Source organism: Coenobita brevimanus, chromosome 107 (assembly GCF_032717465.1).
Source record: "Coenobita brevimanus isolate Jiangsu-jjx chromosome 107, ASM3271746v2, whole genome shotgun sequence".
Taxonomy (NCBI): Eukaryota; Metazoa; Arthropoda; class Malacostraca; order Decapoda; family Coenobitidae; genus Coenobita; species Coenobita brevimanus.
Window position 1 is genome coordinate 20,416,122 of NC_137060.1, and position 13,670 is coordinate 20,429,791.

The window sequence follows — 13,670 nt, forward strand, 5'->3', positions numbered from 1 at the left end:
TGCTTTTTCCAGATCCATAAATGCCACAAACACCTTATGGTCCTTCTCACAAGCCTTCTCCACTATCTGTCTCACTGTAAATATTTGATCCACACATCCTCTGCCACTCCTAAAACCACCCTGTTCATTACTCTAGGATTTCTGATCTCTCTCTTACTTTCTGTATAATAATTCTTCCATGTATCTTCCCCATGGCACCCAATAAACTGATGCCATGATAATTCTTGCATTCACTTCGCGCACCTTTATTTTTGTATAGGGGTACAATCACAGCCTTTTTTCACTCCGCTAGCAGTTTCACTCATCCATGCTGTTTTACATATCTCCAACAAGCACTTCATTCCACTCTCTCCACTACACTTAATCATCTCTGCATATATCTCATCAACCCCAGCTGCTTTCTCATTTTTCAGTCACTTCACAGCATTCTTCACCTGTGCTAGTGTCATGATTCCTGGCACTGCATTCCTTCTCTGCACACCTCCAAAACCAATCATGTTTACAGCCGCTCTGCTCTCTCTATTCCCATTCCTCGAGCTTTCAAAATATTCTTTCCATCTGTTGCTTACTTTATCCCCATGGGTTACTTTTCTACCACTTACATCCTTCACACTTTCACATTTCTTTCTGTTGTCACTTCCACATTTCAGCATCTCTTTCCAGAACAGCTTCCTATTTTCAGAGCAATTTCTATTCATTTTCCTTCCTAAATCATCATTACCTCCCCCTTTTTCCTCTTCACTAGTCTACGTGCTCTTTGTTCAATATATTCAATTCTTATTTCAATTGAACCCCTGTTCTGTAACCACTCTAGCCACTTCTTCCTCTTTTTCTTCACTGATCTCTCAACCTCTTCATCCCACCCTGCTGTAACTTTCTTCTCTGTTGTTACTCTTGCCACACCACACACCGCCTTAGCATTCCTAACTAAGTAATCCCTATATGCATTCCACAGGCTGTCCAGATCCATTTCATTGTAATTCAGATTCCACCTCCTCCCCTACTTTGGTCCTGTATTCATCCGCCATTTTTTTTGATCATCAGTTTCTCAACTTTTGGTCTTTCTCCCTGACTGCTCCTCTCTCACCTGGTCCACCTCACTCCTCTCAGCTTGATCTTGAATGCCACTATCATATGATGTGACAGATCCCCATATTGTCCTCTCACGGTCCTCGTATCAGCTACCATTACCAGCATCGACCTCTCTAAGAGCAAGTAATCAATCAGGCTCCTCTCAACATGATCCCCATTCCCTCTATACCATGGATATCTGTGTGCATCTTTGTCTTTGAAATATAAGTTACAAATGCACAACCTCCTTTCCAGACATATATCCTTCAGTTGCTTCACATTATCATTTTCTCCTGGTACACCACTACAACCCATTATGTCATCCTCAAGACCAATGCCTACTCTTCCATTCATATCATCCATTATGATCACTTCATAGCTCCTGGGCATTTCTCCCACTGCTTCATCCAGCTCATCCCCAAACCTGTTTTCTCTGTCTCACTTCCATCATCACACAGTGCATATGTTACAATTACTGCCACTGTCACCTTCTCAAACTTGAACCTGACATATATACATCTCAAGCTGACACATTTGTAATCTCTCATTCCACTCTCCCACAACTAGGTAAATACACACACCTAAATCTTGTTTGGTGGATATACAGTACGGTCTATCTATCTATCTATCTATAGCCCGATGCCCTAATCCTGCAAAGGGTGGCCGCAGACAAAACGCCTCCAAGCCGATCTGTCACCCACCATTTGACTACCCTCCCCCCAACTCACCCCCCCCTCCCTCATATACCTCTCAACTCCATCCCTCCACCTCATCCTCGGTCTACCTCTCGCTCTCCCTCCCTCCACCTCACCTACATACACCCTCTTAGTCAGTCTTTCATTCTCCATTCTCTTCACATGTCCAAACCACCTCAGTGTATTTCTCCTAATCTTCTCAACCACATCCACATCCACCCCACAGCGTTCCTTCGCTTCTTCATTCGTCAATCTGTCCCTCCACGTCACTCCACATGCTCCTCTCAAGTAACTCATTTCCACTGCTCTCACTCGACTTGTTCCCCTCTTGCAAGGTCCATGCCTCGCTTCCATACGTCAGGGTAGGGATCACAATACTATCATGCAGTGACTTCTTAACTTCCATACTCACCTCCCTATTTCTCATCACAGCTTTCAGTGTACCAACAACCTTCCTTCCCTGCTGTACCCTTTCACGCACTTCATCCCCCAAAGTTCCAGTACAGTAAAACTAACAAAATTATGTGCCCAGTTTTATTTCAAATTCAGTGTTGGTTTATTTTGCATACTTTGATGCTGTGGTCTATAAACAAATAAAAAAATATCATCAGTCAACAACAGACAGCAGAGAAGAAAAAGAAAAAAAAAAAAAATCTTTCGTTTAACCTGACAGATGCACCATCTCAATAAAATAACCTTTAGTTCAATACTGTACATTTCAAGGTTGCTTGGTAGGCTCACTGTGGTGAATACTGTAATCCCTTGTTTATCTGACATAACACAGCCAAAGGCATGTCCGGGTAATGGCTCCTGTCCAGATAATGGACTTCTCCCCTGGGCCCCCTTCATACAAAACCTAACTTTTAAAGCCAGTGTAAATGGCCACTACAGTATATTGTACAACAATTGGTCCTGTTGTTTAATACTACTCTGTCTTGTCAAGCAGTCCTATAAACCACAGCCAAGCTACTACCACAACACAGCTACTAGACCTACAGACCACCCACACCAAGAAACCAAAGTCCTCAAAGTCAAGGATCATCTAAACATAAGAGGCACACAAATTCTTGCCACAGCCTCCACAAACCCACACCATCCACTGCACTAGAAAGCAGCACATCCACACACACCAAGGAACATCAGAACAGCACTCAGCAAACAATATCATACACAAATGCTGTTATCTCTCCCTTCTCAAACCAGCTTCCAGAAGCACATCTATGCTCAAATCACTCGCCGCTTCATTCAGTCACTCAAAGACAACACACAGCTGCATGCATGGCTTCCTGATATCCACCGTTCTGAATCCTACCCCCCTCGTGAGGACAGGGTCCACCTGGTCAGGCTGAGAGCATCATCCAGCCCTCTTGAATTATCAGAAGAGGCTGCATGACTCCGTCACTGATGCCTGTCCAAGATGCAACACCGCACTCCATACTATTATGCACATTATGGAAGTCTGAATTGCACACAATCGCCTGAAACAACAACACAACATACACTCCTTGAGAGTTCTGTGTGAGAGCCCAGTCTTAGCCATGGCCTTCTTTAGGGACTCAGGGCTGTTTGGTCAGACTGCCTAGGGAACAACTACTACTACTACTACCATAGACAAACAATTGCCACTGTAGGGCCATACCCTGCTGTGACATGAAAAAATCATGAAAAAAAAAAAAAGTCTACATAAAAATGCAATGGGTACAAAAAATATAATGGTAAAATGGAATAAAATCATGGTAAAATAGAGTAAAATGTACACCACAGTAAACTAGAGTAAAATGAACATCAACACTCATGATTCGACCATCCTGCATCAATTTTACCCAGGATCTCCTGCTTCTCCAGAGTCAGCACTACCCTCTCTGTTTTCCCTGTGGGGGGGCCATCATCACACATCCTAGGAAGAGGCATGCAAGGAACACCAAAGCCTGAAGCAGGTAGGGAACAATCACTAAAGCCACCACTTGTGCCGCCATTACAACTGTCTGAGAAGCTGTTCATTATATTGTCGTTGAACGGGAACTGAGAACAACCAAGGAGGTATGTACCGGATGCTGGGTGAACTACCCAGCCACACTGGTGGCACCACCGGTCTATTCCCACCCGGCTGTGTGAAAATGTTCATGCAGCCTTAATTTCCACCCGGACACATGCATTTTGTCCGGCTAAAATAGAAAAATGTATGAATAATGGTTTAGACCAGCCAAATCACAACATCTGGGTAATGGACTGTCCGGATAATGGACGTCCAGATAATAGACGGATTACTGTATAGCCTGAGTTTGGGTAACGAGGTTCTATATAGTGAGGTATTGCTGTAGCTACGGGCTATTTATATAATCAAGCTGTTGAGCCACCTGGCTATACTGGTGCCACCACATGAAGGTATCCTTTTCTGGCACCTCTGTTTAATATAAAATATTAAAACTTGTAACAATTTGTTTCTTGTATATATTTCTTATTACTTTAATTTACCTGTCTATTGTCAGACACTTGAATCCCGGGAGAGGCTACCATATAAAATGCCTCCACATCAACTTGTCCTCTGTCATCAGGCTGCTCTCCCTCCAGCTCACACCAATGATTAATTTACCATTCCTCACAATCCTTAGTCTCTCCCTCCCACACTACATCACTCACAATCTCTTGGCCAGTCTCTCATTTCCATTCTCTCCACAAAGCCAAATCATCTTAGGGTACTTCTAACTATATTAATGCTTAGGAAGGTACACTCTCTGATGCTAATACAAATTATCTGCATATCTGTGGAATGATTCTATGGAAACTTTAGGAATTAACTGACCACCACACACTATCTATCTATTGCCAGATGCCTTAATCCTGTAAGGGGTGGCCACAAACAAATCGCCTCCATGTCGCTCTGTCCCCTGCCATTTCACAGCCCTGCTACCAGCTCACACCCCCCTCTCTCATATACTTCTCCACTTCATCCCTCCATCTCATCCTTGGCCTTCCCCCTTCCTCTCCCCCCTTACACCTCACTCATATACACTCTCCCCATCAGTCTCTCATTCTCCATCCTATCCACATGGCCAAATCACCTCATTGTGTTTCTCCTAACACTTCTTATCACATCCACATCCACACCACAATGCTCCATCACTTCCTTATTTGTCAGTCTGTCTTTCTATGTGACTCCACATGCTCCTCTCAAATATCTCATTTCCACTACTCTCGCTTTTGAATTGTGTCCCTCCAACAACGTCCAAGCTTCACTTCCATACGCTAGAGTTGGTATCACAATACTGTCATGTAACTTTTTCACTTCCATGCTCACTTCCCTATTTCTTATCACTGCTTTCAAAGAACCAGCAACCTTTCTTCCTTGTTGTCCGCTTTCAAGCACTTCACCCTCTAAACTTCCATCCTTACTCATCACACTACCCAAGCACTTACACACTTATATTTTCCATTACCTCCTCATCCAACCTCACTGTACACTCACTGACTTCACTTCTCTCAAAGACCATACCTTTACTCTTCCCTACATTCTACCTTTAGATTCCGTTTCTTACACACACTCCCAAACTCTTCCACCAAGCCTTGCAGCTCCCCTTTGTCTTCACTTAACAACACAGTATCATCTGAAGTACAGGGAGTTTCCAAACACTGCCCTCTCTCAATAAGGCTGCTCCAACATTCACTGCCCTACCCTGTATCTCTTTTATAACCCTGTCCATATACTGTACATATTGAACAACCATGGAGACATGTCACATCCTTGTTTCAATCCAACCTTCAAATAATAAAATTCACTCAGTTCACTACTCACATGCACTGCAGCCTTAGCACCTCACACATACTCTTCAAGACAATCAACAACTTCCCATCTACTCCATATATTCTTAATACTTTCCACAATCCTTGTCTATCCACCCTGTCATATGCTTTCTCCAAATCCATGAAGGCCACATACAACTTTTTTCCCTTCTCTAGAAATTTTTCCACTAAAGATCTAAGAATGAATATCTGATCTACACAACCTCTTCCCTTCCTAAAACCTCCCTGTTCTTCTCCAACTACTCTGCTATTCCCCTAATGCTATTAATAAGTATCCTACCATATACTTTTCCTATTTCACTAAGAAGACAAATGCCCCTATGATTACCACATACTTCTTTTTCCCCTTTTCCTTTGTACAGGGGAATAATTATACCCGACTTCCAATCCTCCGGGACTCTACCATGCTCCCAAGCCAATCTGTACATTCTGCTTCAGCATTTCACCACACACTCCATCAATTCCTGGGGCTTTCCCCATTTGTACTTACTTCATTGCTACCTTCCCTGGGGGTAGGGGGTCAAGAATACTCCCCCAGTATCCCTGCTTGTCATATGAGGCGACTAAAAGGGTTGGCAGAGGGTTAGTGCCCCTCCCTGGTAAACAGCTAACTAAAAAGACGAACAAGAAACCTCAGACAACGACTGACCAAAAGATGACAGCCAAGGACCGGACAATGGACTTCGTACGGATCGTGACATGGAATGTAAGGGGTGCGAATGATGAAGTTAATGAGAGAGAGAGATTATCTAGCTGCTTGACGGTGTGAAACTGGATGTATGTGGCGTAACTGAAACTAAATGGAGAGGAGAGAGTGTGAGAGAATGGGAGTATGGATGAGGTATATGTGCAGGAGTAGTTGAGAATGAGAGGGCAAAAGAAGGAGTGTGTATTGTTGTGAGTAAAAGATGGAAGAACATAAGAGATAATGGATCAGTTGGCTCAAGGATTGTGTGGGGAAGATTGAAAGTTGGAACACAAATGTGGGCGATTGTGTGCGTGTATGCGCCAACACAAGATCATAAAAGCAGAGTGAGAGAAGAGTTCTGGACAAATGTGGAAGTGTGCATGGAAAAGTTTGGAAGGAATGAGAGAGTGTTTTTGATTGGTGATATTAATGGTAAAGTAGGGAACGTGAAGGTGGATGGAATAGTTGGTGAGTGGGGTGTGCCTGCTGAGATAGAGGCAGAGCGTTAGTGGACATTTGTGCCTCTTCAGGCACAAAATGATCCACAGGTATACATGGCGAGTGATGAGAAGGGTGGGTGGTGAACTGAATGAAAGGAAGGCAATGATTGATGATGTGTGAGTAGATGAAAGGATGCGAAGATGTAATAGATGGAAGAGCTTTTAGAGTTTGGGGGAGTGGACTTTCTGACCACTACTTGGTGGTGGCCAGAATCAAGATCCAAGTAAGATGGAGAAATAGAAGAAGGGAAGGACGGGAGGAAGGAGTAGTTGCAAGGAGAGTGGAAAGGTTACAAGAGGATAAGATAAAGGAAGATATAAGAGAGAAGTGGAGGAACGATTGGGTAACTATGAATTGAAGCAGATGGGGGACGTGGAAGGTGTGTGCAAGATATTCACAGAAGAAATATGTGCAGCATGTGATGTGGTGTGTGGGGTGAAGAGAAGACGGAAGGCGGTGCAAGGAACAGCATAATGGAATGAAGAGGTGAGACAGGCTGTGGCACAAAAGAAGAAAGCATACAATTAATGGATGAGAAATAGGGGAGTGGAACAAGTTGAGAGGTGGAAGAGAGAGTTATATGTAAAAAGGAAGAGAGAGGTGAAAAGATTAGTAAGAGAGAGTAAGAAGAAAGTGGATGAGGAATTTGGATGGAATCTGAGTGTAAAGTGGAGGGATTGTAGGAAAATGTTCTGGAAAGAGGTGATAAGAGTAAGGCAGGGTGGCAGTGAAGTTAGTATAGGAGTGAAAGATAAAAATGGTAGATTACTAGTGGAGAAGGGAGAAAAAAGTGAGCAGATGGAGAGAACACTTTAAGGAATTGTTGAACATAGAGAATGAAAGTGATGCAAGTATAAGTGGCTGGAGAATGGCTGGGAGAAGGAGGGAGGTGAGAAAACAGGAAGAAATCAGTAGGATAGAAGTTGTGGAAGCAATTAAGAAAGTCAAATTGGGGAATGCCCCAGGAATTGATGTAGTGTGTGGTGAAATGCTGAAGCATGAGGGAGAGATAGTAGTAGAATGGATGTGGAAGATGTGCAGATTGGCCTGGGAGGAAGGTAGAGTCCCGGAGGATTGGAAGTCAGGTATAATTATTCCCTTGTACAAGGGAAAAGGGGAAAAAGAAGTGTGTGGTAATCACATGGGCATTTGTCTTCCTAGTGTAATAGGAAAAGTGTATGGTAGGATACTTATTGACAGAGTTAGAGAAATAACAGAGGAATTAGTTGGAGAAGAACAGGGAGGCTTTAGGAAGGGAAGAGCTTGTGTAGATCAGATATTCATTCTTAGATCTTTAGTGGAGAAGTTTCTAGAGAAGGGAAAGAAGTTGTATGCGGCCTTCACGGATTTGGAGAAAGCATATGACAGGGTGGATAGACAAGGATTGTGGAAAGTATTAAGAATATATGGAGTAGATGGGAAGTTGCTGAATGCTGTGAAGAGTATGTATGATGGTGCTAAGGCTGCAGTGCGTGTGGATGGTGAACTAAGTGAATTTTTCTCTTTGTAGGTTGGGTTGAAACAGGGATGTGTCATGTCTCCATGGTTGTTCAATCTGTACATGGATGGGGTAATAAAAGAGATACAAGGTAGGCCAGTGGATGTTGGAGTGGCCCTAGTGAGAGAGGGTAGTGTTTGGAAACTCCCTGTGCTATTGTTTGCAGATGATACTGTGTTGTTAAGTGGAGACGAAGGGGAACTGCAAGGCTTGGTGGATGAGTTTGGGAGTTTGTGTAAACAGAAGCTAAAGGTGAATGTAGGGAAGAGTAAAGTGATGGTTTTTGACAGAGATGAAGTCAGTGAATGTAAAGGGAGGTTGGATGGTGAGGAAATGGAAAATGTGAGTACGTTTAAGTACTTGGGGAGTGTGATGAGTTAGGATGGAAATTTGGGGGGTGAAGTGCTTGAAAGGGTACAACAAGGAAGAAAGGTTGCTGGTTCTTTGAAAGCAGTGATAAGAAACAGGGGAGCGAGCATGGAAGTGAAAAAGTTACTACATGACAACATTGTAATACCAACTCTTAATGTATGGAAGTGAAGAGTGGACGTTGTTGGAATGACACAAGTCAAGAGTGAGAGCAGTGGAAATGAGTTATTTAAGAGGAGCCTGTGAAGTCACATGGAGAGACAGGCTGACAAATGAGGAAATAAAGAAGCGTTGTGGTGTGGATGTGGATGTGATAGGAAGCATTTGGAGGAACACACTGAGGTGGTTTGGCCATGTGGAGAGGATGGAGGGTGAGAGACTGACAAGGAGAAAGTATGTGAGTGAGGTGGAGGGAGGGAGAGGGAGGATGAGGATGAGGATGAGATGGAGGGATGGAGTGGAGAGGTATATGAGAGAGGGGGGGATGAGTTGGGAGCAGGACAGTGAAATGGCGGGGGACAGGGCAATGTGGAGGCGATTTGTTTGTGGCCACCCCGTACGGGATTGGGGCGTTTGGCAATAGACAGATAGATAGACATTGCTTCCACAACTTCCATCCTACTGATTTCTTCCTGTCTTCTCACATCCCTCTGTCTCCCAGCCATTCCCCAGCCACTTAGACCCACATTACATCCATTCTCTATGTTCAACAATTCCTTAAAGTGTTCTCTCCACCTGCTCGCTTTTTCTCCCTTCTCCCCTAGTAATCTACCATTTTTATCTTTCAATCCCCAACTAACTTCTTTGCCACCCTGTCTAACTCTCTATACCTCTTTCCAGAACATTTTCTCACATTTCCTCCATATTACACTCAAATTCCTTCCAAATTCCTCATGCATTCTCCTCTTAATCTCTCTTACTAATCTTTTCACCTCTCTTCCTCTCTACATATAACTCTCTCTTCTGTCTCTCAACTTCTTCCACGCCTGTTTCTCCTCCACTCACTATATGCTTTCTTCTTTTGTGCCACAGTCTCTCTTACCTCTTCATTCCACCATGCTGTTCCCTGCACCCCCTTTTGTCTTCTCTTCACCCCACACACCACCTCACATGCTGCACATATTTCTTCTGTGAATATATTGCACATACCCTCCACGTCCCACATCTGCCCCAATCCATATTTACCCAATTCCTTCTCCTCTTCCCTCTTTTATTCTGCTGTTTTTCCATCCTCTTGTAACCTTTCTAAGCTCCTTGTATGAGGTACTTCCTCCTGTCCTTCCCTTCTTCTATGTCTCCATTTCATTTGTACTGTACCTTGATTCTGACCACCACCTCAGAAAGTCCAATCCCCCAACATCAATATACTTTTGCATCCATTACACACCTTCTCATTCTTTCATCCACACACATATAATCAATCATTGCCTTCCGTTCATTCAGTTCACCACCCACCCTTTTCATCACTCACCACGTATACCTACGGATCATTTTGTGCCTGAAGAGGGTATTGGCTATCACCAACCCTCTCCTGTCACAAATGTCTACTAAAGCACTGCCATTCTCATCCATCTCTACAGGCACACACCCCTCACCAACTACTCTATCCACCTCCACATTCTGTACTTTTCCATTCATTTCTCCAATCAAAACTACTCCCTCATTAGTTTCAAACTTTTCCATGCACACTTCCACATTTGTCCAGAACTCTTCTCTTGCTCTGCTTGCATGATCTTGCGTTGGCACATACACGCACACACCCGCCCACATTTGTAGTCCAACTTTCAATCTTACCCAGAAAATCTTTGAGCCAACTAATCCATTCTCTCTTATACTCTCCTTCAATCTATTACTCACAACAATACACACTCCTTCTTTTGCCCTCTCATTCTCATCTACTCCTGCACATATACCCCACCCATGCTCCCATTCTCTCACGCTCTCACCTCTCCATTTAGTTTCAGTTAATCCACATACGTCCTCTTTTGCACCCTCAAACACCTGGACAATCTCTCTTTCTTTTACCTCATCATTTGCACTCCTTACATTGCATGTAGCAATCCGTAACATGTCCTTTGTTCGGTCCTTAGTTGTCACCTTTTGGTCAGTCCTGGTCCCTGGCTTCTTGTTCACATTTTTAGTTAGCTGTTTTCCAGGGAGGGGCACTAACCCTCCGCCAACCCACTTGTTGTCACATGGGGAACATCTGTTGGTTGGTTAAAAGGTTACCACCCAGTGTTGTAAATGATTTCCTGGTTCACAGGAAATCATCTGGCTTGCTACTCATTGTAGAGCTACCTTCAAAACAGAGTACCACTACACTAAGTGGGTGGATGATGGGTGCCCCCACCTACCAACACACACTATCCCTTGTAAATACAAATCAAATTACTGTCCTTTGGTACTAAAGAATAACTGCCATTGACATTTATTAATAATACTGCAGTATTTCAGCTCATTTTAATCTTCAGATGAATCCTACAGAAATATACAACCCAATATGTTGGCTCTCACAGAATAGTTCATGCATTACTCTTAATTATATTTCTGCTGAAAATCTAATCTTCATGACATTAAGAAACACCAATTTTGGACTTACTCTGGAGCTTTTGCCTCCCAACAATACCTTTCTGTACCCAATCATGCTTACTTCCACTGATATCTTCCTTTCAACAGCCAGCTGGTTAAACCATCCATACCAAGTTTATTGAGAACTAGAAGGTTGGCTTGTACTTTTTAGCTTCTACAATAAGGTGGTGAGAATTCACAATATCAGCTTTAATATTCAGGTGATGGAAGGCTTGGTTTGTAAGAATGCGGTTGAAGGTATGGTGTGCAGTGATGAGTGTCTCCAGGGCTCGCTGTAGCACTAAGGTTCCAGTTCGGAAGTTGGTGAAACACTGCATCACTTCATTATTCAAACGCTCCACAGATTTCTTCCATGTAGCAGAGAATGACCGCACCAATGGCACCACTTTTTCTGTAATGAAAGCAGATAATTATACTGTACACTACTGTGATGAAAGCAGATAATTATACTGTACACTACTGTAGCCTATATGTGTTGTAAACAGCATGAAAAGCCAGACAGCACTTCTGTAATAGTCAGATGCATCTCAAATGTATGAACCAAGTGTGGCCAACAGTATGGACAAAAAGAAAATACTTAATTTAACTACTGTCTTGACAGGACTGTTGGGGGGATTATTACCATGACACCAAGTAGTTATGTTGGTAACAAATGAATCTGTTTACTCTGTGTTCTTGAGTACAGTAATGAAAAAATAAAAAGAAAAAATTACAATATAGTATGCTCAAACCCAGGTACAGTATATAACCGGGTTACGTTCATTAAAAAAAAAAAAAAAAAAAAAAAAAAAAAAAAAATCATCTATCAAATGTAGGAACTGCAGCATTTGTGTGATTGCAAGTGGTGACTGTATGTTGAAAAAAGATGCTTCATATGGGATTGTAGTCATCATGGAAGCAAAAATGGCAGCAGTATACTGTATTAAAAAAAAGTGCAAAAATGTTACTGGATATGACTGTACAGTATAAGCGAGTGACTGCATAACAAGAAATCATATAATGAGGGGTGGGTCTTCTTAACGGTGAAATAGTTTATTTTCATTGTCTACCACCGAGAACGTGAAATATTGGCAAGTTAGAATTTAAAAACTGCCATTACAGGCAGCCCCGAAAATTCATGATGAATATGATATAAACCCCCTTGTGAATCACTGATGTTAGTGAATGTGTGGTGTCTGTAAAAAAAGAACACACTGTAATATTATTCCCAAAGATGGGTCCGACGGTCCAACAATCCTCAGGCCTCACGAGTCTGTTAGCGTCTACTCATCAATCAATTTAACATAACTGTACTCCAGCTTGTTAACAAGAAACCAACCACACCTACGGCTCGTTAAAGGTACTGTTATTAATCAAAAGTGAGAGCGAGATGTGTAGACAGAAATCAGTTGCTACAGAGGAATGCGATGTCACTTAGCCCTGACCCTTCCAGCATTATCAAGTGCATCAACAGATTGTAAATAATCAACTGACTGCCTGTTAGTGAATCCAAACTGGCAGTGAACAATTTGCAGAATCATGTATTTCAACTTTTAATTAATGCACAATTATTTTCCCTCACTTACTGGTGGATGCTGAATATGAATATTTAGTAAATTTAGTACTTTCTTTTTATTTGTCATGCTGTCTCCTTTGTGTTACATAATTAGTAGCTACTTAACGCAAAGGAGAGCCTGGAAAAAAAAAATTACTGTACGTAACTTACTAAACATTCATTCAGCACCCACCAATAAGTAGAGGGAAAATAAGTTTGCATTATGTAAATCATTTGTTTAAAGTACAAATACATGAATACACAAATCTTTCATCATTGCCTTGTGCTTGTGAGTAGACTATCAGCTGACTTTGTTTACTAGCTACTGATCCACTTGGCGTGATGCATCACTTCATGATCCATGTGTGTGCATACCTAACCCACAGAATGCTTAATTTACTATTTATTTATGATGTACTGGTATTAATGATAATGCTGAAAGAGTCAGGGCTTGGTGACAGCTTGCATACATCTGTGGCTGCCTTTTCTTTGTTAGGTATAGTTTTTCATCGACTATTTATGTACTCACTCGATATCATGCTGCTCTCAGGTGACTGCCCTTTCCTATCTTCCTTCCTCCTTTCCTTCCTTCTTTTTCTGTCTTTATTTCCTTCATTCTTTCCTCTTCCTTTTGCCTGCAGGTGACTTTACACTCCCTCTTCTGACTTTCCTTCATTCTGCCTGTGGGTGACTCTGCACTGAGTGACAAGCCAAATGGTTTCCTGTACACCAGGTAACCATTTACTATGATGGGTGGTAACCATATAACCAATTTATGGCACCTGGTGGTTTAGTGGGTCATAAAGGCGCCTCAATCTGACTGAGCCGGTGAAGGTTAATATCCAATGGGTGGTTGGGGTTTATTGCTCATATAATGCCACTCGGATGAGTGAGGCTGGTCACTCATCTTAAATGTCAGGACTA

At 42.5% G+C, this 13,670-nt stretch overlaps 1 protein-coding gene across 3 annotated transcripts in view; it reads right to left on the minus strand.

Moving 5' to 3' along the window:
* Positions 1-11,081: 11,081 nt before the first annotated feature.
* Vps52 (vacuolar protein sorting 52) overlaps positions 11,082-13,670 on the minus strand; it is a 275,681-nt gene continuing 273,092 nt past the window's right edge. For all 3 annotated transcript variants that reach the window (XM_080285720.1, XM_080285718.1, XM_080285719.1), the window contains one exon: positions 11,082-11,603. In XM_080285720.1, coding sequence (XP_080141846.1) covers positions 11,338-11,603 — 266 coding nt within the window. In that variant the 3' untranslated portion in view covers positions 11,082-11,337. The remainder of the gene's footprint in view (positions 11,604-13,670) is intronic.